General features: G+C 41.7%; 1 protein-coding gene across 1 annotated transcript; it reads right to left on the bottom strand.

Moving 5' to 3' along the window:
• Positions 1-4,208: 4,208 nt before the first annotated feature.
• On the bottom strand, positions 4,209-24,249 carry LOC128636758 (indolethylamine N-methyltransferase-like). Its single transcript, XM_053689739.1, has 3 exons — positions 24,108-24,249; positions 13,927-14,107; positions 4,209-4,629 (listed from the first exon to the last, which is right to left on the bottom strand). Exons 1-3 carry the CDS (start codon positions 24,247-24,249, stop codon positions 4,209-4,211), a joined length of 744 nt encoding a protein of 247 aa, XP_053545714.1.
• Positions 24,250-25,398: the final 1,149 nt, after the last annotated feature.

Genomic DNA, 25,398 nt, shown 5'->3' with positions numbered 1-25,398 from the left:
TTTTAGGAGCCATGACAATATGTTTATTTAGCTATTTCTATTTACAATATTGGACATTGGGTTATATATGCAGTCAGATGGATACATATAGAAGATAGGATGTAGTTAGACACGAGTAACTAGACATTAAATAATAAATGTGTGCTCTAGTTTATATAAGCTGGTCGATTCATCTGTCTTAAGTATCACTGTGCCCGTAGTAGGCAGGACTGATTTTAGTGATGCGCAATTTTCTCAACCAATAAGGATGCTTTTAGTGTTTTTTAAACGAGTGGAAATGTACACCTGTCAGGCTATGATTACGGTAGATTGTCGAAACACGTAAGCTGGTTGTGCTGCGCATCACCCTTCCTTTTGATACATTTTTGGCTGCTTTTCAATTTAAATGGAGAAATAAAGGCAATGGTTTATATGAGCATTTTCATCTTCTTACATTTACTATACTTGTTCATATTAACAAACATCTGCATTAGTGTACTGGTTTATGTTCTGGTACATATTGGTTTATTCCAGTCTGAAAGTGGGTGATCCCGTTTGTCATGCAGTGATGTGGAGAGGAATTCCTTGGTGTCTGTGATTCCCGGAGTGAGGACTTTGTAGTAGCCCAGCATATAATTTTACCACCAAACAGGTACTCATTGTGAGTGTTAATTTGATTACCCTGCTCAGACATACCATCCTATGGGCTTCATCCTTGTGTTTTTATATTGATATCTTCATTACGGTGAGCCAAGGCCATGAGCCGAGATCTGCCTTGAAGCAACCTGTGTGTTTATCCTTCAGTGGGACTGGCTGTGGGATTTTGTATTTGGACAGATTATTTCTTGTGTTTTTTTAATAGTTACATAGTTGTTTGATGGTTATGTTCTAGTCTATTGGGTAGTTTCTCTGATTTTCAGATAGAGAGCACCGACTAGATTCTGGCATTTAGTAAATACTACATTTGTATCACACCTACTGTATTTGTCCGTACCACCTCTATTAAGAGTTTATTCTTTGGGGCCTATTTATTAATGTGCGAGCGGACATGATCCGATATTGCGGATCATGCCCGCTGCACATCGATAAATGCCGACAGCATACGCTCTCAGCATTTATCATTGCACCAGCAGTTCTGGTGAACTACTGGTGCAATGCCGCCCCCCTGCAGGCCGCTAGAAGGGGGTGTCAATCAAACCGATCATATTCGATTGGGTTGATTTCTGTCTGTCGCCTCAGAACAGGCGGAAAGATTATGGAGCCGAAAACACGGGGCTGGAAAAACGGAGCTTGATAAATATGTTCCTCACCTCAGTATCACCACAAATTGCTCCCAAACTCACTACCCTCCTATGTGAGAGGATGACCCCTAGTTCTGGTGTTGCACTTTTCTATATCATTCCTGTCCTAGCTTTATTATCCCATCTCAGCCTTCACCCCTCAAAAATATACGTATTCAGGTCATGGTATCTTTCCTTGTAAGTTGATTGGTTTGATTGTTTAGACCATGTATTAGTTAGTAGTGATGTTGCGAATTGTTCGCCGGCAAATAGTTCCCGGCGAACATAGCTTGTTCGCGTTCGCAGCGGCGGGCGAACATATGCGATGTTCGATCCGCCCCCTATTCTTCATCATTGAGGTAAACTTTAACCCTGTATCTCACAGTCTGCAGACACATTCCAGCCAATCAGCAGCAGACCCTCCCACCCAGACCCTCCCAGCTCCTGGACAGCAGCCATTTAGATTCATTCTGATGCTGCATTCTTAGTGAGAGGAGGGACAGTGTAGCTGCTGCTGATTTAATAGGGAAATCGATAGCTAGGCTAGTGTATTCAGTGTCCACTACAGTCCTGAAGGACTCATCTGATCTCTGCTGTAAGGACAGCACCCCAAAAAGCCCTTTTTAGGGCTAGAACATCAGTCTGCTTTTTTTTTTTTTCTGTGTAATCTAATTGCAGTTGCCTGCCTGCCAGCGTGTGTATCAGGCTCACAGCGTATACTGTGCCCACTTGCCCAGTGCCACCACTCATATCTGGTGTAACAGTAGTGTAAATTTAAAAAAAAAAAACTTTTTTGACTGTAAAACATCAGTCTGCTTGTGTAATCTAATTGCAGTTGCCTGCCTGCCAGCGTGTGTGTCAGGCTCACAGCATATACTGTGCCCACTTGTCCAGTGCCACCACTCATATCTTGTTTAATAGTAGTGTAAGTGTACATTTAAAAAAAAAAAAATCTATTGGACTGTGAAACATCAGTCTGCTTTTTTGTCTCAGGCTCACAGCGTATACTGTGCCCACTTGCCCAGTGGCACCACTCATATCTTGTTTAATAGTAGTGTAAGTGTACATTTAAAAAAATAAAAACTTTTTGGACTGTGAAACATCAGTCTGCTTTTTTGTGTCAGGCTCACAGCGTATACTGTGCCCACTTGCCCAGTGCCACCTCTCATATCTTGTTTAATAGTAGTGTAAGTGTACATTTAAAAAAAAAAAAAAACTTTTTGGACTGTGAAACATCAGTCTGCTTTTTTGTCTCAGGCTCACAGCGTATACTGTGCCCACTTGCCCAGTGCCACCACTCATATCTTGTTTAATAGTAGTGTAAGTGTACATTTAAAAAAAAATAAAAAAATTTTGGACTGTGAAACATCAGTCTGCTTTTTTGTCTCAGGCTCTCAGCGTATACTGCGCCCACTTGCCCAGTGCCACCACTCATATCTTGTTTAATAGTAGTGTAAGTGTACATTTAAAAAAAAAATGACAGGCAGAGGCAGGCCACCCCGCAGGTGCTGTCGTGGTCGTGGTGCTGTGATTCCCATTGGCTCTAGAATAATGTCCAGTGTTCAGAGGCCATGTACCCTGAACTCGAAAAGTTCTGCTGTTGTACCCGCTGCGGGAGTTTGGTCTGTCACTGTGAAGCGGGCGTAACCCTTACACTACCTGATCAATACAACATCATACCTGATGTTTTAAAGCACGTTATTCCAAACAATTTAGGAATGTTAGGTGATTTATGCCCTTTATGGATTAAAACCAGACTCTGCATCAACTATGTAATTTTCCATCGGAGTTTTGCCATGGATCCCCCTCTGGCATGCCACAGTCCAGGTGTTAGTCCCCTTGAAACAACTTTTCCATCACTATTGTGGCCAGAAAGAGTCCCTGTGTGTTTTAAAATTTGCCTGCCCATTGAAGTCAATGGCGGTTCGCCCGGTTCACCCGTTTGCAAACTTTTGCGGAAGTTCGCATTCGCAGTTTTAGAACGCAAAATTTTAGGTTCGCGACATCACTATTAGTTAGTAGTCTCCTTTGTAGAGTTTCTAGTTTAAGTATAGTTGTCTGGAAATAAGGTCCTAGAACTGTACACAGTACTTAAAGGGACATTGACCACTAGATTTATCTTTGCATAAATGTTTGTAAATTAACCATTTATTTAGCCCATCTGGGAGGGATTTTGTAACAATGTATAGTTTTGTTTATTTTTTAATAACATTGTGCTGATTTTCAGACTCCGCACCAAGCCCCAACATATACTCATGTCTTCACATTCCTGTTGCTCCTGTTTGTATAATCAGTCTTTTCATATGTAGGGAAGGGGGGAGTGTCTGATCTTCATGTTTTCCCAGACCATTTTACTGGGTGCCCCAGCCTAAACTCATCAACAGTGTTAAACTGCGAGCTTCTAAGTAAGTTTTTAAAAGGTTTTATACTGGATTTTTAGATCAGTATCCATGCATATTCTTCTTTTTAGTAGTGTTTATTACATGCAGTTATATGAAAAATAGTGTTTACAGTACCTTTAAGACGAAACCTCACTAGTGATCAGAATCTCACTTTTTTGCTGCTAATACATTCTGCATTATACTGGCTTTACCTGCTGTGTTGCTGCATTGCTTACCAACCTTCATGCTATATGAAATAATAATTCCTAAGACCCCTTTCTCTCAGGAGAGTACCTTTGATTTTATAATTAATAATTAGTGTGGTGTCAAATTTTAGATCATTTAGTTTTCGTTTTAACTTACCCTATTCATTGGATCTATCCCTTCTCGGGAACTGCTATGAAGGCAAAAACTGAAAAATACCACATAACAATTTATTTTGGTCACCAAACATCACAGTTAACAGTAATTAAATCTTGCACAAGATTAGCAGAATGTAAGGACAGTTGCTTATAAATGCCCATTACACCCAGCACTGATAGAGCGCAGTGTTTTTCCATTTAACATTTCATTGCATGACGGCAATTATTAAAGCAAAGTGATCATAAGATGCAGCCCCATGGTTTGATTTCCTTTCTTCCAAATCCATGGTTTCAATCTTGTAGCCTATGTCCCTGAGAGCTTTACTTACAAAGGCTTCATCCAGTTTTAGAACGTGAAAGTGATGTTCCCCAACTGTGAAATATGTAGCATTAAATAAAACATACATTATAAGATGACCGCCTGGTTTTAGCCATCCTGAGATCCTCTTCAGCATTGTCAAGACGTCATCATGGGTCTTGCTGATAATTTCCAGGCAACAACCAATAAATATACAGTCGACTTTTGGAAGCACAACCGGATCTGTTGGATTTTCTTTGGTCAGATCATATTTCAGAATTCGTTTAATTAATGTTTTTACTTTTTCTTCCCTTTTCTTCCACTCCTCACTAAAAAAATATAAATATTTACAGCCAATCAGATTAAATCAGATATGAAATCTATTAACTGACAATGGTACTTATTCTCCCTCTGCACTCTCTACACATACAGACTATGGGGCCGAATTATCATTGTGCGAGCGTACATGATGCGATATTGCGGATCATGTACGCTGCACATCGATAAATGCCGACAGCATACGCTCTCGGCATTTATCATTGCACCAGCAGTTCTTGTGAACTGCTGGTGCAATACCGCCCCCTGCAGATTCACAGCCAATCGACCGCTAGCAGGGGTTGTCAATCAACCCGATCGTATTCTTAAGTCAATCAGCTTCCATCCTGCTAGACCCATAAACTACACAGAGTCTGTAGCTGCTGCTCTGAATATGTTTGTATACATTCAACAAGATCACACCCCGAATAGTCTATGTTAGTCATAAAAGCTCAGATTGAATAATCAGATAAGTACCCAAAACCCACTGTAATTAACCAATCAGGTTTTCAGCAGCTTTGCCCTGTGATAATCTGACTAATATTGAAATTACTTTAAAGTGACACTTAACAGTAAGAAAATGATGATGTACTCATTCCAATGATTTAGCCTGAGAATAATATTCAGAAGTATGTATTTATAAAGAAATTTAAAAAATTAAAAACCAAACGGCAAGGTTTAGGGGGGTAGTTATCAAGCCGTCTACTTTTCTGGCTTCGCCGGCCCAATACGTCCGCCTAAGCTCGCCTACCTTCGCCGCCGCGGACCTTGAATACGTTCGCCTAAGTTATCAAATAAAGCTGTCAAAAAGCCGCGGGGCGATGAGCAGCGGACTGTGACAGTTATCACTCATCCGATCTCGCTGCCCTTCGGCTTTTTCCCAGCTTTATTGCTAGCCTGTCACTAAGCACTCACACTAAACTGCACTGTTCTGCCCCCTATACCGGCGCCCCCGGAGCCCCCCGCAACTAAATAAAGTTACTAACCCCTAAACCGCCGCTCCTAGACCCTGCCGCAACTCTTATAAATGTATTAACCCCTAAACCGCCGCTCCTAGACCCTGCCGCAACTCTTATAAATGTATTAACCCCTAAACCGCCGCTCCTAGACCCTGCCGCAACTCTTATAAATGTATTAACCCCTAAACCGCCGCTCCCGGACACCGCTGCCACCTACATTATACCTAGTAACCCCTATCCTGCCCCCCCTATACCGTCGCCCTCTATTATAAAATTATTAACCCCTATCCTGCTGATCCCGCACCTCTCCGCAACTAAATAAATAGTTTAACCCCTAAACCGCCGCTCCATGAACCCGCCGCAACCTATAATAAATTTATTAACCCCTATCCTGCCCCCCACTACGCCGCCGCCACTGTAATAAAATGATTAACCCCTAAACCTAACCCTAACCCTAACGCCCCCTAACTTAAATATTAATTAAATAAATCTAAATAAATTAACTCTTATTAACTAAATGAATCCTATTTAAAACTAAATACTTACCTGTAAAATAAACCCTAATATAGCTACAATATAAATTATAATTATATTCTAGCTATCTTAGGATTTATATTTATTTTACAGGCAAATTTCAATTTATTTTAACCAGGTACAATAGCTATTAAATAGTTATTAACTATTTAATAGCTTACCTAGCTAAAATAAAGAGAAATGTACCTGTGAAATAAATCCTAACCTAAGTTACAATTACACCTAACACTACACTATACTTTAATAAATTATTCCTATTTAAAAATAAATACTTACCTGTAAAATAAACCCTAAGATAGCTACAATGTAATTAATACTTATATTATAGCTATTTTTGGATTTATATTTATTTTACAGGTAACTTTGTATTTATTTTAGCTAGTTAGAATAGTTATTAAATAGTTATTAACTATTTAATAACTACCTAGCTAAAAGAAATACAAAATTACCTGTAAAATAAATCCTAACTTAAGTTACAATTAAACCTAATACTACACTATCATTAAATTAACTAAATAAACTACCTACAAAGAACTACAATGAAATACAATTACATAAACTAACTAAAGTACAAAAAATAAAAAAAGCTAAGTTACAAAAAATAAAAAATTAAGTTACAAACATGTTAAAAATATTACAACAATTTTAAGCTACTTACACCTAATCTAAGCCCCCTAATAAAATAACAAACCCCCCCAAAATAAAAAAAATCCCTACCCTATTCTAAATTACATAAATTTCAATGCTCTTTTACTTTACCAGCCCTTAAAAGGGCCATTTGTGGGGGCATGCCCCAAAAAGTTCAGCTCTTTTGCCTGTAAAATAAAAATACAACCCCCCCCCAACATTAAAACCCACCACCCACATACCCCTAATCTAACCCAAACCCCCCTTACAAAAACCTAACACTAATCCCCTGAAGATCATCCTACCTTGAGTCGTCTTCACTCAGCCGAGCCACCGATGGAACTGAAGAGGGCATCCGGAACGGAAGAAGTTAATCCTCCAAGCGGCGCTGAAGAAATCTTCCATCCGATGAAGTCATCATCCAGGCGGCGCTGAAGAAGTCTTCGATCCGGCCGATGTCATCTTCAAAGAGGCGCTGAAGAGGTCTTCTATCCGGGCGAAGTCATCTTCCAAGCCGGGTCTTGAATCTTCCTTCCGCCGACGCGGAACCACCTTCTTCACCGACGGACTACGACGAATGACGGCTCCTTTAAGGGACGTCATCCAAGATGGCGTCCCCTCAATTCCGATTGGCTGATAGGATTCTATCAGCCAATCGGAATTAAGGTAGGAAAATCTGATTGGCTGATGGAATCAGCCAATCAGATTCAAGTTCAATCCGATTGGCTGATCCAATCAGCCAATCAGATTGAGCTCGCATTCTATTGGCTGATCGGAACAGCCAATAGAATGCGAGCTCAATCTGATTGGCTGATTGGATCAGCCAATCGGATTGAACTTGAATCTGATTGGCTGATTCCATCAGCCAATCAGATTTTCCTACCTTAATTCCGATTGGCTGATAGAATCCTATCAGCCAATCGGAATTGAGGGGACGCCATCTTGGATGACGTCCCTTAAAGGAGCCGTCATTCGTCGTAGTCCGTCGGTGAAGAAGGTGGTTCCGCGTCGGCGGAAGGAAGATTCAAGACCCGGCTTGGAAGATGACTTCGCCCGGATAGAAGACCTCTTCAGCGCCTCTTTGAAGATGACATCGGCCGGATCGAAGACTTCTTCAGCGCCGCCTGGATGATGACTTCATCGGATGGAAGATTTCTTCAGCGCCGCTTGGAGGATTAACTTCTTCCGTTCCGGATGCCCTCTTCAGTTCCATCGGTGGCTCGGCTGAGTGAAGACGACTCAAGGTAGGATGATCTTCAGGGGATTAGTGTTAGGTTTTTGTAAGGGGGGTTTGGGTTAGATTAGGGGTATGTGGGTGGTGGGTTTTAATGTTGGGGGGGGGGTTGTATTTTTATTTTACAGGCAAAAGAGCTGAACTTTTTGGGGCATGCCCCCACAAATGGCCCTTTTAAGGGCTGGTAAGGTAAAAGAGCATTGAAATTTATGTAATTTAGAATAGGGTAGGGATTTTTTTTATTTTGGGGGGGTTTGTTATTTTATTAGGGGGCTTAGATTAGGTGTAAGTAGCTTAAAATTGTTGTAATATTTTTAACATGTTTGTAACTTAATTTTTTATTTTTTGTAACTTAGCTTTTTTTATTTTTTGTACTTTAGTTAGTTTATGTAATTGTATTTCATTGTAGTTCTTTGTAGGTAGTTTATTTAGTTAATTTAATGATAGTGTAGTATTAGGTTTAATTGTAACTTAAGTTAGGATTTATTTTACAGGTAATTTTGTATTTCTTTTAGCTAGGTAGTTATTAAATAGTTAATAACTATTTAATAACTATTCTAACTAGCTAAAATAAATACAAAGTTACCTGTAAAATAAATATAAATCCAAAAATAGCTATAATATAAGTATTAATTACATTGTAGCTATCTTAGGGTTTATTTTACAGGTAAGTATTTATTTTTAAATAGGAATAATTTATTAAAGTATAGTGTAGTGTTAGGTGTAATTGTAACTTAGGTTAGGATTTATTTCACAGGTACATTTCTCTTTATTTTAGCTAGGTAAGCTATTAAATAGTTAATAACTATTTAATAGCTATTGTACCTGGTTAAAATAAATTGAAAGTTGCCTGTAAAATAAATATAAATCCTAAGATAGCTAGAATATAATTATTATTTATATTGTAGCTATATTAGGGTTTATTTTACAGGTAAGTATTTAGTTTTAAATAGGATTCATTTAGTTAATAAGAGTTAATTTATTTAGATGTATTTAATTAATATTTAAGTTAGGGGGCGTTAGGGTTAGGGTTAGGTTTAGGGGTTAATCATTTTATTACAGTGGCGGCGGCGTAGTGGGGGGCAGGATAGGGGTTAATAAATTTATTATAGGTGGCGACGGTGTAGGGGGGGCAGATTAGGGGTTAATAAATGTATTATAGGTGGCGACGGTGTAGGGGGGGCAGGATAGGGGTTAATACATTTAATATAGGTTGCGGCGGGTTCAGGGAGCGGCGGGTTAGGGGTTAATACATTTATTATAGTTGCGGTGGGCTCCGGGAGCGGCGGTTTAGGGGTTAATATGTATAGAGTAGCTTGCGGTGGGCTCCGGGAGCGGCGGTTTAGGGGGTAATAACTTTATTTAGTTGCGGCGGTGTAGGGGGGACAGATTAGGGGTGTTTAGACTCGGGGTACATGTTAGGGTGTTAGGTGTAGACAGCTCCCATAGAAATCAATGGGATGTCTGTCAGCAGCGAACTTGTACTTTCGCTATGGTCAGACTCCCATTGATTCCTATGGGATCCGCCGCCTCCAGGGGTGGCGGATTGAAAACCAGGTACGCTGGGCCGTAAAAGTGCCGAGCGTACCTGCTAGTTTTTTGATAGCTAGCAAAAGTAGTGAGAATGTGCCGCACTTGTGTGCGGAACATCTGGAGTGACGTAAGAATCGATCTGTGTCGGACTGAGTCCGGCGGGTCGAAGCTTACGTCACAAAATTCTACTTTTGCCGGTCTCGAGCCTTTGATAACTAAGGCGTATCAGCCTCGCCACAAATATGCTGCGGAATACGCAGCGTATTTGAGGTTGACGGCTTGATAACTAGGCCCCTTAGTGTTCATGATACAATGGGAGCGGCCATATTGAAACCTACGTTTCCTTTTCTACTGAAGCCAGTTAGAGACTGCTTTGAAAACATACTGCAAGCTTAGCTCCGGAGTGCAAAAATGTCACCTAATGGTTAGGTTTGTGCAATGCCAGGAACACAAAGCGCTTACCTGCTGCACTCATATGGCCTTGAATCCAAGCTTGTAAGGCAACATGAGCCCACCTTTAATAGTCTATGGGTGGGCGGTACACTCTGGTGTCTGCAGCACAGAAGCTGATTGGGTGTGCTGGAAGTGTGGGTTAGCACCCAGTATTTGGTAAAGTGCAAACATAGCCTTTAGGAGCTATTTCAGCCATTGGAAGATGACCTCTGTAGATTTTACAGCTTTTAAAAAGACATTAAACACATTTAGATGATAATATATAATGCTAAATTGTTTATATAAATAACTGCAATATACTGTCATTATTTATTTTGTCCCCCTTTCCTGTAATTCCATTCTGACATTGTGAGCTTTTCAGTCCCTGTTAGAAATGGAAGTGCAGAATACTGTTATATTCCCCACAGCCATTGGCTGCACACTCTAGTGACCTATTTATAGCTGTCCCTAATTGGCCACAGCAGAGAAAGTAACCTTAGTTACAACATGGCAGCTGTCAAGTTTAGCATGGCAGCTGTCAAGATGGCAGTCAAGTTTAGCCTGCTCCACCCCCACCCTCCCCTTATCAGTGTCCTACTCCAAACCTTGTGGTATCATATAACAAAGTGTGCGCGTGATGATAATTACTTATGCAAGTAAGGGGAGCGGTTGAGGAGGGACAGCAGGTAATGCTATTGTTTGTTGCCAAGAGGATTTCTTTGACAACTTCCTCGCCTGGCTTCCTCACTTTCTCTCTTCAAATATACCAACCCTAATTCTTGGGGACTTCAACATTCCCATTGAAAACCCATCTGCACCCGCTGCCTCTAAACTTCTTTCACTCACATCCTCCTTCGGTCTCTCACAATCCACCCTACTCCCGACTCACCGTGATGGACACTCCATCGACCTGGTATTTTCCTACCTCTGCTCTATATCTGACACCACCTGTGGCCCTTTCCCCATTTAAGACCATCACCTGGTCACCTATAATATTAATGCAAAAGCTAAACCCACTTCTCCATCCTGCCCCCGCTCCTGCAGAAATACACATGCTGTGGACCCGCTCCAATTTTCAAAAATCATTCAAAATCTCCTCAAACCCTAAACAACTCTTTTCCACCTTTAACTCTCTCTTCTACCGACCTGCTCCACCACCCCCATCTGTCTTTAGTGTTCAAGCCCTGGCAGGCTACTTTTTAAACAAAACACGTATTATCCAAAGCAACATCCCAACACCAACCTGCAATATTCCAACAACAGGCCCAATTACTTGCTCTGCCACCCTCTCTATCTTCCATCCAGCCACTGAGAATGAAGTTTCTTCCTTACTATCTTCCTCACACCTCACTACCTGCCTACTCGACCCTATCCCTTCCCATCTAATACCCTCCCTATCTTCCACCCTCACTCCTGCTCTTACCCACATCTTCAACCTATCTTTCTCTATCGGCTCATTCCCATCTTCTTTCAAACATGCAAAAGTCACTCCCATACTCAAAAAACCCTCCCTCAACCCTAATTCTCCTGAAAGCTACTGCCCCATATCACTGCTTCCACTAACATCAAAACTCCTTGAAAAACTAGATTACAATCGCCTAATCCACTTTCTGTCCGCCAACTCCTTGCTTGACCCACCGCAATCTGGATTCCGCCCAAAACACTCAACTGAGTCTGCCCTTACCAAGGTTACAAACAATCTTCTCTCTGCAAAAAATATTGGCCACTGCTCTATACTCATCTTACTCGACCTGTCAGCTGCCTTCGACACAGTTGACCACCCCCTCCTCCTACAGACCCTTAGCTCTTTTGGCCTCTGTGACACTGCTCTTTCCTGGATTCACTCCTATCTTTCTCACAGATCTTTTTCTGTGTCATTTGCCTGCAACTCCTCCTCTCCTATGCCTCTGTCTGTTGGAGTACCTCAAGGATCTGTTCTGGGTCCTCTACTCTTCTCCATCTATACTTCTTCGCTGGGTAAACTTATCAACAGTTATGGCTTCAAATATCACCTCTATGCTGATGACACCCAGATCTACCTCTCCACCCCTGCTCTCTCTCCCTCTGTCCTTTCTCATGGCAGCAACTGCTTATCTGGTATTTCTTCCTGGATGGCCTCTCACCACCTAAAGATTAACATGTCCAAGACTGAGCTCCTTCTTATCCCCCCTCAAGCTCTATGCCGACTTCTGACTTCTCTATCCCTGTTGACGGCATCACCATTTCCCCATCGCCCCAAGTCCGCTGCCTCGGAGTCACACTTGACTCAAATCTATCCTTCGTCCCCCATATCCAATCAATTTCTACATCCTGCGGCAACCATGTACGCAATATTTCCAAAATTCGCCCTTTTCTGAGCGCTGACACCACAAAGCAAATAATCCACTCCCTTGTTATCTCCCGACTTGACTACTGCAATAACCTACTCGCTGGACTTCCTCTTTCCCGCCTCTCCACCCTTCAATCCATCCTAAATGCCTCTGCCAGGCTGAGCCTCCTTTCCCGTCGATCTGTATCTGCTGCACCTCTCTGCGAATCCCTTCATTGGCTCCCCATTCACAGCAGAATTAAATTCAAAATTCTCACCCTTACATACAAAGCTCTCACCAACGCCGCTCCGCTCTACGTATCCTCTCTAATACACAAGTATACTCCAGCCCGTCCACTAAGATCCAACAATTACCTGCTCCTTGCATCTGCAAATATCACCTCCTCTCATGCTAGACTGCAGGACTTCTGTTGTGCAGCACCTACCCTCTGGAACACTCTCCCCCGTGCTGTCAGGCTTTGCCCTAATCCGTCTTCCTTTAAATGTTCCCTGAAGACTTTTCTGTTTAGGGATGTCTACCGCCCAACTCAATAATAAATTAATTTCACTTACCTAACATTTCCCTCATCTAACTCTGTATTAACATCTTTCCCAATCTTGCAGTCCTCACCTCCTGTTTCTCAACCTCCTACCCTTCTAGATTCTAAGTTCCCACAGGAATAGGGCCCACAATCCCTCCTGTATGTGTTTGTAAATTTTGTCCTGTCTCTTACAAGTCTTGTATTGTTTTATTTAAATGAATTGTATCCATGGACAGCGCTGTGGAATATGGTGGCGCTTCATAAATAAAGTATAATAATAATAAGAGGCTTGCATGTTTCTATTGGGATAATGTCACATGCTTTGTGAAAGCTTCATCATTATACCGTGCACTGCTTTAGTCAGGCGTCATGTGACTCTGCTCTCTACTGTGTATGTGCACAAATGCATTCTGCCATAGCTATGGTCTGTATAGCAGCTCAATATATGGAAATGCTCAGGGGGGAGCTTGCTGCAAACAAAACTATGGGGCCTATCTATCAAGCTCCGGATAGAGCTTGAGGCCCCGTGTTTCTGGCGAGCCTGCAGGCTCGCCAGAAACACCAGCTATGAAGCAGCGGTCTAAAGACCGCTGCTCCATAACCTGTCCGCCTGCTCTGAGCAGGCGGTCAGAGGTCGCTGCAATTCAACCTGATCGAGTACGATCGGGTTGATTGACACCCCCATGCTGGCGGCCTATTGGCCGCGATTCTGCAGGGGGCGACGTTGCACCAGCAGCTCTTGTGAGCTGCTGGTGCAATGCCGAATACGGAGAGCGTATTACTCTCCGTATTCAGCTAGGTCTGGCGGACCTGATCCGCACTGTCGGATCAGGTCCGACAGACTTTGATAAATAGAGGCCTATGCCTCAATTAAAGGGGTTAAAACAGAAACGGTTTGGCAGGTAAGCTTTGGCTGCATTATATATTTAGAAACATGTTATTTCCTACTGTTTTATGTCCCTTTAATATGCATTATATATGTGCTGTTTTTATTTTTTTCATAGTGACTTCTTTATAAATGTCCACATAGGATCCAGTCTTTAATCAGGGTGTCACATAAATTGAAATTTACATCAAACATGCAGCTGGTGAGCAACCTGGATATTAGAAATATACTTAACCCTTTGCGTTCTGCAGCAAACTTGAACATATGCGACCAATCATGGGCGGCGTCATGCGTATTTATCCATTTCTCCAATTCCTTTATGCAAATGTCATTAAATTCCAACATGGTGATATCATTAAAGAACTCAGACAATGGAATAAGAGGATAAACAATGCTACCAATTTTCATACAAATCAAATGTTGACCTTTAATGCAGCCTGTAGGAAAAGATAAGATTTGTTAGCAAACAGAATAATGACAACCTGATTTGTGGTTGTTGGTTCTATGTTATCTACATGTGTTTTACTGACAAAGACGTCCAACAATCAACCAAGTTTTGGATACATCAAAAGTCTGTAGATGGCAAATACATTAATATTGTTCTCTATTTATTATTTATTATTTTTAAAAAATCTTCATTTTTTTAATTAACAAATACCAATTGATTAAAGGACCACAAAACCCCAAATTTTCTTTCATGATTCAGATAGAATCATTTTAAACAACTTTCCAATTTACTTTTATTATCAAATTTGCTTCATTCTCTTGGTATCCTTTGCTGGAGGAGCAGTAATGCACTACTAGGGCAAGATTACATATGCGGCGTAGGTTTCAGCACAACTGCTGTAACCCGCGTTGCCCGTAAATTCACAAATCGGGTGAATCACATAAACTTCGCCAGCAGATTATATTCTGTATATGAACTGCCCGGGCTTACGTTTTAAAAATCAAACCCGTCTAAAAACAAAACAACAACACACGTCAAAACCCCTATATCCGCCATCCCTCCACATCACAACTACTAATAAAAGTGATTAACCCCTAAACTGCCAAACCTCACACATCACAATTTAACTCAATACACTATTAACCCCTAATATGCCAACCCCACATCACAAAGTACCTAATATAGTGATTAACCCCTAAACCGTCGACCCCCACAATGCAAAGTACCTAATTACCTATTAGCCCTTAAGCCGCCATCCCCCCACAATGCTAAGTATTATTCTAGTAACCAAGCCCCCTAACCTAACACCCTGTCAGGCTTCTGTCCCTTTAACATTAGTGGTGTTAACTTCTTGCAACAGCCTTATAAAAAGCCTCCTCTTCCTGTCTAAAATTGCTTGGTATTTTCTGGTTAACAGAAGTTCTAAGCCTAAGTAGGAATCAGAAAAGCCTTTTGTTATATTGCCCTTGGGATCGTTTTGATTTAAAGCTGTTCTCCTGAGTCTGTCATCTACAGCTGTCTGCTATCGCTCTGTTAAAAGCATCCTGGTAATTAATTTTGTGTTCCTGTCTGCTGCCGTTGTTCTGGTAAGAAGGCGAACTTTTGAAAAGAGCGAACCATGTCACTTCCTGTGACATTTCATCAGTTGTTTCACACATTTTGGAGCTAATGCGCATGCGTGTCAGCGTCATCACATACCTGGCCGCATACCTCACTGCTAAAATATTTAGTGCTGTGAAATTCAGGAACCCTTTATAGAGTGCATGCGTGTGACTCATGGAAAGCTGTTTATTAGGCTTCTCGGCAATATTCGGAACTCCCCCCCCACTGCAACTACTCCCATTTATAACTAATACTCTAAAGCTGAGTCTCCGTGCATGAGAAACTAACTGATTGGATCAGCCAATAGGATGAAAGCTCAATCCTATTGTCTGATTGCAACAGGCAATAGGGTTTTTTCATCCTTAATTCCGATTGGCTGATAGAATTCTATCAGCCAATTGGAATCTAAGGGATGCCATCTTGGATGACGTCATTGAAAGGGAAACCTCATTGTAAAGAAGACGTTGAAAGAAGAGGATACTCCACGCCGGATATCTTGAAGATGGAGCCGCTCCATGCCGGATGGATGAAGATAGAAGATGCCGTCTGGATGAAGACTTCTGCCAGCTTGGATGAAGACTTCGGCCCGCTTGGATGAAGACTTCTGCTGGCTTCGTTGTGGACTTCGGCCGCTTAGTTGAGGATGGATGTCTGGTCTTCAGAAACTGTAAGTGGATCTTTGGGGGTTAGTATTAGGTTTTTTTAAGGATTTATTGGGTGGGTTTTAATTTTAGATTAGGGTTTGGGCAAGGAAAAAGAGCTAAATGTCCTTTTAAGGGCAATGCCCATCCAAATGCCCTTTTCAGGGCAATGGGGGGATTAGGTTTTTTAGATTAGGTTTTTATTTGGGGGGTTGGTTGTGTGGGTGGTGGGTTTTACTGTTGGGGGGGTATTTATATTTTTATTTACAGTTAAAAGAGCTGATTTCTTTGGGGCAATGCCCCGCAAAAGGCCCTTTTAAGGGCCATTAGTAGTTTATTGTAGGCTTTGTTTGTTTTTTTATTTTGGGGGGCTTTTTTTATTTTCATAGGGCTCTTAGATTAGGTGTAATTAGTTTAAATATTTGATTTTTTTTGTGTGTAACTTAGTATTTTTTTTTTTTAACTATATAATATATTTAATTTAATTTGTAGTTTAATGTAATTTTAGTATAACAGTTAGGGTAGATTAATTATTAGTTTAATATGGTTTAATGTAATTTTAGTATAATAGTTAGGGTAGGTTAAATATTAATTTAATATAATTTAATTCAAATCTAAAGGTAAGTTTTAATTTATTATAATATTATATAATAATATATAATATATAATATATAATATTTAATATAAAGTTAGCGGGTTGTTAGGTTTAAATGTTAATAGGTTAATTTAGTTTATGGTGATGTGGGGGGCTGGTCTAGGGTTTAATAGGTTTAGTAAGTGGTAGTGATGTGGAAGGCTAGGGGTTTAGGGGTTAATAACTTTATTTAGTTGCAGTGAGCTCTAGGAGCGGAGGGATAGGGCTTAATACATTATTTAGGCTCGGACGGGGTCCGGGAGCGGCAGGATAGGGGTTAATACTTTTATGTAGGTGGCGGCTGTGTCGGGCGGCAGATTAGGGCTTAATAAGTATAATGTAGTTGGCAGTGATGTAGGGGCGGCAGATTAGGGGTGTTTAGACTCGGGGTACATGTTAGGGTGTTAGGTGTAAACATAACTTTTATTCTCCCTTAGGAATCAATGGGATATCGGGCAGCAGCAAACATAAGCTTTCACTGCTTTCAGACTCCCATTGATTCCTTTGGCATCCGCGGCCTCCAGGGCGGCAGATTTAAAAGCAGGTACGCTGGGCCGGAATTTGCATTCGGAACATCTGTAATGACATAAGCATCGATCTGTGTCGGACTGAGACCAGCGGATCGTATGTTACGTCACAAATTTCAACTTTTGCCGGTCTTTAGACTTTAATAAATGAGGCGAATCAAGCTCGCCAAAATTACGCTGCGGAATTCCAGCATATTTGCGGTTGAAGGCTTGATAAATAGTAGGAGCCGCTGCTGAAAGAAAAGAGGGGTGGAGGGGATGAGGGGCCGGAATGTATGATGGGGTCTGTTTTTGAAGTATACCTGAAAACTGTTAATTTGGGTCCCATATGTGCATCATCATCTTATGTGTCTCTGCCATACCGTTTTTGATATAGTGGAATCGTTCTAGTTGTAATAATGTGTCTACCTGTTTAATCCACTCCTGTAGAGTGGGGATTTTAGTGGTCTTCCAATATCGGGGGACCAGCATCTTTGCGCCACTTAGCATTGTTAAAAGTAGTTTACGTTTCGCCGCGAGTTTAAACCGCGGTAGGCCTGTGAAAAGAAGTATCTTGGGGTCTTGTGGGACAATGACTTCTAGTGTTTTGCAAATATGTGTTACAACATCTGTCCAAAATTGTTGGAGTTTGGGGCATTCCCACCATATGTGTAAGATAGAACCCTCTGCCGTGCAGTCCCTCCAGCATCTACCCGAGGATGATGGGTACATCATTTTTAATCTATTCGGGGTGAGGTACCACCTGGTTAAGAATTTGAGATTATTCTCTTGAACTTGTGCTGATATAGAAGCGCTCTTGTTGTCAACAAAGATACTCTTCCAGGCTTTTGGAGCTAGCTCTATTCCCAGTTCCCTCTCCCAAGCTTTTGTGTAAGTCGGGAGATGGTCAGTATTATACTTTTGGAGTATTTTATATAGAAAGGAGATTAGGTGAGGGCGGGAGCACTTGGCTATGCAGAGTTTTTCAAAGTCAGTCAGCTGTCTTAGCAGGGCTTTCTTGTCTCTGTGGGACGTGACAAAATGTGTTATCTGTGCGTGTGCTAACCAGTTTAGGTGAGTCTCTGTTTCCGCTAAGTCTTCCCACTTTTTTATTCTGTGATTTTGTGTTAAGTGTGATATTGTGTTCAGCTTAATCGGCTGGCCCAGGGGTGTATACCTCACTGTCGAGCCTAAGGGAAGAGCCGGGTTACTCATATATGGTGTCATAGGAGATGATGGAGAGGATATGTGTGTGTAGGTATGTGCGATTTTGTCCCACACCACAAACAGTTCCTTAAGGAGGGGGTATCTTTCAATAATCATTGGACGGTCTTTTTTTAGCATCCAAGCCAGGTACCCAGGGTTATTAATGTGTAAGATAGTTCTGTCTACTTGTATCCAATGTTTTGTGGCATCGTTTGTGCTCCATTCTACCAGTCTTTGCAGCATTATGGCCTGTCTGTATATCTGAATGTTTGGAACGCCCAATCCCCCTTCCTCCTTTGACAAATACAAAGTTTGTTTGTTAACTCTTGGTTTTACACCGTTCCAGATATATGTCTCCAATGTGCTCTGGAGTTTTGTGATGTAATCTCCCGACAGAGGGATAGGTAACGTTTGCAAAAGTTAGTATCCTGGGGAGGACATTCATCTTTATAACGCTGATTCTACCCAGCCATGACAATTTTTTTTTTTTCCAATTGGATAGATCACTGGTTATCGATCTCTCTAACTGTTTGTAATTAGCTTCGAACACTATGTTCGGATCCGCTGATAAATACACGCCTAAGTATTTCATTTTAGTTAGCTGTCTTCTTAGCGGGATAGATGACATTATTTGGGATAAATTGTCTTCTGTTAAAGTTATGTTTAAAACTTCTGATTTAGTGACATTTAATTGGAAGTTGGAGTGTACTCCATACTCGTGTATTATTTCCAAGACCCTCGGGAGTGATTTTTCGGAATTTGTGAGCATTAAGAGTATGTCATCAGCATACATGGCTATCTTGTGTTCTGTGTTATCAAGTTTAATCCCAGCAACCCGAGGGTCTGCACGTATTTTAAGGGCCAATATCTCTATAGATATTGCGAACAGGATTGGCGAGAGGGGGCAACCCTGCCTGGTACCATTCGTGATTCTGAAACTCTCAGACAGTAGACCATTAACCTTAATCTTGGCGGATGGAGCTGTATAAAGAGAAAATATCATTTTCACAAAGTGTTTGCTAACGCCCATTTTCAACAGGATGGCCCGTAGAAAGGGCCATTTCACCCTGTCGAAAGCTTTTTCGGCGTCTGTGGATGTCAATGTCATTGGTATTTCCTTATGTTTGACGTATGAGATTAATTGTATTACCTTTAGGGTGTTGTCCTTCGCTTCTCTACCCGGTACAAACCCCACCTGGTCTGAATTGATTAGTCCCGGTAGGACTTTGTGGCCAATATCTTTGCATATATTTTGACATCGGAGTTAAGAAGGGAGATTGGGTGGAAATTCTCAGGTCTGTCTGGTACTTTCCCGGATTTTGGGAGTACTGTAATGTGTGCTTCCAGTAGATTTTGTGAGAATCCCCCCTCCCCCAGAAGTGCGTTATATGTGTCTGCCAGGTGTGGAATCAATATATGTGCAAATTTTTTATAGTAAGATATTCCGAACCCATCCGGCCCAGGGCTTTTCCCCGTAGGAGTGTCTTTTATCGCTTTTAAGATTTCCGAAGGTGTTATGTTCGCCTCTAGCTGTTTTGCCTCTTCTGCATTAATCTGTGGGATTTCTATATTGCCCAAATAGGTCTCTAACTCTGCATCTGTCTCCCTATTGTGTGTGGCTAAGTCTGTTGGTGTGTGGTTCACTTTTAAGTTATATAATATGGAGTAATATTGTCTCAGTGTTTCTGCAATTCCCTTACTATCCTCGTGTTTTTTCCCTTGTTTGTCTATAATGCTTGTTATATAGGCCCTGTTTTGTTTTCGCTAGAGAGCTTTTGCAAGTAGTGCACCAGGTTTATTACCATATTCAAAGTAATGTTGTTTTAAATGAAGTGCTCTCTTTTGTGCTTCTTTGATTTGTAATTTCTGAAGTTCTCCCCTGACTTTTACCAGGGAGTTGTGTATGGTTGTGGAAGATGCATCTCTCTTATGTTCTCCCTCCCAATAGGCGATCTGTGCCCTCAATGAATTGTAATACTGTCTATTTTGTTTGCACTGTTGTGCTTTGTTTTAATCAGGACCCCTCTTGCAACTGCTTTATGTGCCTCCCATACCAGAGATGGTTTGATCTGATCTGTTTTGTTTAATCTAAAGTATTCATCTAGTTCTTTTGAGACTTCTAATGTGACTAGTGGGTTACCCAGCAGGGTCTCATCCAACCTCCAAATGAATGGGATGATTGGTTTCTCTTGCCAGTCAAAATCACACACCACCAGTGCATGATCTGACCAGGAGATAGTCAAGATATCAGTGCGGGCTACCTGGGAAAGCATTGCTGGATCTGTCAAAATAAGGTCTATTCTGGAATATGAGTGGTGAGGATGAGAATAAAAAGGTAAAGTTTTTTTCTTTTGGGTATAATACCCTCCATGTGTCTCTTAATAAGAGCTGTTGCAGCTGTGCATTAAGTGATTTTAGGACTTTCTTAGAAACGCTAGAGGAGCCGCTGGACGTGTCCATACTCGGGTCTAGTGGTGCGTTGAAGTCTCCTCCCATAATCACCTCTCCCTTACCTATTTCCAGTATCTTTTGTGTAACCGTTTTCAAAGCAATATGTTGTTGTTGGTTAGGTAAGTATACATTTGCCAGAGTTACATATCTATTATATAATAGTCCCACCACTTGTATATATCTCCCCCCTTGTCTCTCTCCACATGTGTTGGCTGAAATTGTGTGTTATTGCTGATAAGGATTCCCACCCCCCTGTCTTTGTGGGGCCCGACGCTAAGAATTTCTTTTGGTATCTTGAGTACTTTTGGCTCCCTACCTTTTTTAAAGTGGGTTTTTTGGATAAAGAGTATATCCCCTTTTTGTCTATATTATTATTATTATTATTATTCTTTATTTATAAAGCGCCAACAGATTCCGCAGCGCTGTCCATGGGTACAAAGATAAAAGTACAATACAATATAGAAGACACCAAAGTTTAACAAAACAAATACAGGGGGAATTGAGGGCCCTGTTCCCGTGGGAACTTACAATCTAGATGGTAGGAGGGTGAGAAACAGGAGGTGGGGACTGCAAAGGTGAGAATGATGTTAGTGTGGAGTTAGATGGGGCAGCAGTTAGGCAGGTAGAATTCTTTTTTTACTGATTTAGAGATAGGCTTCCATGAACAGAAAGGTCTTTAGGGAGCGTTTAAAGGAGGAAAGGTTAGGGGAAAGTCTAACAGCTCTGGGAAGTGCATTCCAGATGGTTGGTGCTGCACGAGAGAAGTCCTGTAGCCTGGCATGGGAGGAGGTGATGGTAGAAGATGCAAGGAGCAGGTCATTGTTGGATCTTAGGGGGCGGGCTGGAGTATATTTCTTGATGAGTGAGGACAGGTAGGGGGGGGCTACGTTGGTAAGGGCTTTGTAGGTCAGGATGAGAATTTTGAATTTAATTCTGCTGTGGATGGGTAGCCAGTGAAGGGACTCGCAGAGAGGTGCAGCAGATACAGAGCGTCGGGAGAGGTGGATTAGCCTAGCAGAGGCATTTAGGATGGATTGAAGAGGGGAGAGGCGGGAGAGAGGGAGGCCAGTTAGTAGGTTATTACAGTAGTCAAGTCGGGAGATTACCAGGGAGTGGATTAGCTGTTTAGTAGTTTCAGCACTCAGAAATGGACGGATTTTGGAGATATTGCGTAGATGGTTGCGACAGGAGGAAGAGAGCAATTGGATGTGGGGAATGAAGGACAGATTGGAGTCAAGTGTAACTCCTAGGACACGGACTTGGGGTGATGGGGAGATAGTGGTATCACCAACAGTGATTGAAAAGTTAGGAACCGGGGTAGAATTAGAGGGGGGGATTAGAAGGAGCTCAGTCTTGGACATATTGATTTTTAGGTGGTGAGAGGCCATCCAAGAAGAAATGCCAGATAAGCAGACACCGATGTGAGCAAGGATAGAAGGAGAGAGTGAAGGGGCGGATAGGTAGATCTGGGTATCATCAGCATAGAGGTGGTAGTTGAAGCCATAGCTACTGATAAGTTTTCCCAGTGAGGATGTATAAATAGAGAAGAGTAGGGGACCCAGAACAGAGCCTTGAGGTACTCCAACAGACAGAGGCAATGGAGAGGAGTCGCCACCAGCAAAGGAGACAGAAAAGGACCTATTAGAGAGATAAGAGTGGATCCAGGAAAGGGCAGTGTCAGAGAGCCCAAAGGAGCTGAGAGTCCGTAGGAGAATGGGATGGTCAACTGTGTCAAAGGCAGCAGACAGATCAAGTAAGATAAGTATTGAGTAGTGGCCATTTTTTTTAGCAGAAAGAAGATCATTAGTAACTTTGGTGAGGGCAGTCTCAGTTGAGTGTTGGGAACGGAAGCCAGATTGTAAGGGGTCAAGCAGTGAGTTGGAGGACAAGAAGTGGGTTAAGCGATCAAAGACTAGTTTTTCCAGGACTTTTGAAGCTAGCGGAAGCAGTGATATGGGGCGGTAGTTTGCAGGAGAATTGGGGTCGAGGGAGGGTTTTTTGAGGATGGGGGTGACCTTTGCATGTTTGAAGGAAGATGGGAATGAACCGGTAGTAAGGGATAGGTTAAATATGTGAGTAAGAGCTGGAGTGAGGGTAGAAGACAGATACGGTATTAGATATGAAGGGATAGGGTCAAGTGGGCAGGTAGTGAGGTGTGAGGAAGACAATAGGGAACTCACTTCATTCTCAGAGGTAGGGGGGAAGGTGGTAGGGGGGAAGGTGCTGAGGTGCTATATAATTCCTTAAATGCTATGGACCGCTTTTCGGGGCTATTAAGTCCCTTAGCATTGATTGTAATTAGGCGTAAATTACGTGCTTGCAGGCGCTCCTCCCTCGATTCCATGTGTGCTAGTTAGTTCTGAATCTAGGTTGGTAAAAGGTCCCCCGCTTTGTGGAAGATAGTAGCAAATATACTGGCAGACCACGAGATGTGTTTTAAATGAGAGGGGTTGACAGCGGCCCCCACCCCAGCCGATCTATGTTTCTAGCGAGTTGGTGTGAGTTCCAGACGAATGTCTAGTGACTAAGGTAGTGTTGTGGGGTGTTATCCCTTACCCCCAGACCAGCAATCTGATATAAATTTGCCCCTATCTTCTAAATGGTTGTTAAGCCTTTTTTGGCATGTGGTTGGTTATCTAGTTGTCCCAGAGGATTTATAGAGTGCATGGTTCCCTTCTTAATATGACCCGCTAAGTATGTGTTAAAGCGTATGGGGCACATAACACAAGTACATACAGAGGTCATCCCATTTGCCTAAAATTTCAAATATATAAAAATGTCTGACCTTATATTTGTATATCTACAAAGCATGCCTGTCAGCTTTACCTGGTAAATATTGCTTGAGAGTATAAACATTCGTTGGCATAACAGAAAAGAAAGTATACAGCCTATGCAACACATTGTTAAAAACATCTAACATAACAAGTATACAACATTACAATTGTTGACATTATGAATTATCAATTTGCTCCATTTATCAGCTATCTTAAACATTTACTAGCTATTCTTTGGAACAAAACATCAGTTAGCAGTACGTTCACCATCTATTTACTGAGCTGTCATATGTATATAGATCTAGCATTGTACATGACGTCTTTATAAGCATCTTTATAAGCATCTTGAGTGAACAACCTAAATGGAATTCGATCATTTGAAAACTTTTGTCTGCAGTTCTCTCCCCTGTCCTAGTTATGCTTAATATGCCCTATTTTACCAATAAGGCAGCCTATAGCCAGGATTGGTCCCTACACACAATGTTTATGCTAAAAATCGTAAACCTGAGTATGAACCATGCAACGTTGTGAATATATTAGAATATAACCATAAGATAACATTAACCAGCCATTGCCGGAGTGTCCATTCCATCTGGCTCACCAGTCTCTATACTTGATGTGTATAGTCTCTATGCTGTCAGCTTTGTGAGATATCAGTTCTCTTTGTGAACATCACTTTTTCTAGCATGATTATCCATAGGAGTATTTCTGTCCAGAGGTAACTGTTCTTTAGGGGGTGTAATTCGCACCTTTAGAGTTTCACAAAATTGCTCCAGGTCATCTGGACCTCTGTAAACTGCTGATTTGTCACCCTTCATGACGATTATACTGACTGGGAACCCCCATCTGTATTGGATACCTCTTGTTCTCAAGACCGTGGTGATAAATTGCAGCTCCCTTCGCTTCTGAAGGGTAGTAGGGCTAAGGTCTGCATACACCTGGATGGGAACTCCCGCGTGTGTAAATTGGGTTTTTTGTCTGGCATGTCGCATTATCTCTTCTTTGTCTTGGTGGTTTAGAAACTTTATAATTACATCTCTTGGCGGGGCTTTTGGCGATGGTTTAGCTCTCAGGGCTCTGTGCGCCCTCTCCATTACAACATCTGTTGACGTGCTTGTGCCTTTAAGAGTTCTAAATAAATCCTGTAGATACCCCATCAGGGCAGTAGGACGAATACTTTCTGGGATGCCTCTGATGGTTGTTTCTGCGCCCTCTATTATCGAGGTCTTCTACCTTCTCTTGTAGATTTTGTATAGTTTCCTCTTGATTGTATAAAAGTTGCTATAAGTGATTAATATCTTGTGTTGTGACTTCATGGTTTTCTTCCAGTGCAACCACCCTGTTATCTATCCGCTTTATGTCTCTTTTCTTATCCTGAAACATGGTGCGCATGTCCGCTATAGCTAATTTATATCTTCCTTTGAGGCCAGGAGTTTTAAATCTTCCCTTGTAATCTCTGTTTGTTTAATAGATGGAGTTTGGGGTTCTGGGCTTATCTCTCTTGTCTCCATTGACGGTTGCACTTCTTGCGTGTTATCTAGTAAGGTATGGGATGGACCCTCTGTTGCTTTCAAATAATGGTCCATTTTTATTTTAGGGTTGTTATCTGCCTTTGCTATTTTTTTGGCCGGAATTACCCCCCTGGATACCTGTATGCTACTGCTCATATAGCACTCTATGCTTTCTATATAAAGTTGTGTGGCCTTGTGTGCCTGGGCACTTTTTATATCTGGCCTTATGTTCTCCTGGTTATATTAAGCCAGTTACAAGCTGCACTAGCCTTCTTTTGTATATAATATACTGTAATAGATGATCCGGTCACTTATTCCCAGGGCCAGGGCACTGTCTTTTCTTATTTCTGTCGGACTCTCCTGTCAGCCACGTGGGTTGTCAGATGCCCCAGGCCTGCTAAAGTAATGCCGTGCCTCCGCTATACAGCCTGTTCCCTCACCCCCTCACACTTCTCT

This window comes from Bombina bombina, chromosome 7 (assembly GCF_027579735.1).
Source record: "Bombina bombina isolate aBomBom1 chromosome 7, aBomBom1.pri, whole genome shotgun sequence".
Taxonomy (NCBI): Eukaryota; Metazoa; Chordata; class Amphibia; order Anura; family Bombinatoridae; genus Bombina; species Bombina bombina.
Note: the sequence above shows the minus strand (reverse complement) of the source record. Positions and strands in the feature narration are given on the sequence as shown.

Excerpts from the sequence above, each read along its gene's own strand:
- LOC128636758 (XM_053689739.1), bottom strand. The coding sequence starts at position 24,249 with ATGAAGGGTGACAAATCAGCAGTTTACAGAGGTCCAGATGACCTGGAG. Across the intron at positions 14,108-24,107 it reads GGATAATCATGCTAGAAAAA|GCTGCATTAAAGGTCAACAT; the intron begins GTGATGTTCACA and ends CTTTTCCTACAG. Across the intron at positions 4,630-13,926 it reads GATTGGTCGCATATGTTCAA|TGAGGAGTGGAAGAAAAGGG; the intron begins GTTTGCTGCAGA and ends ATATTTTTTTAG.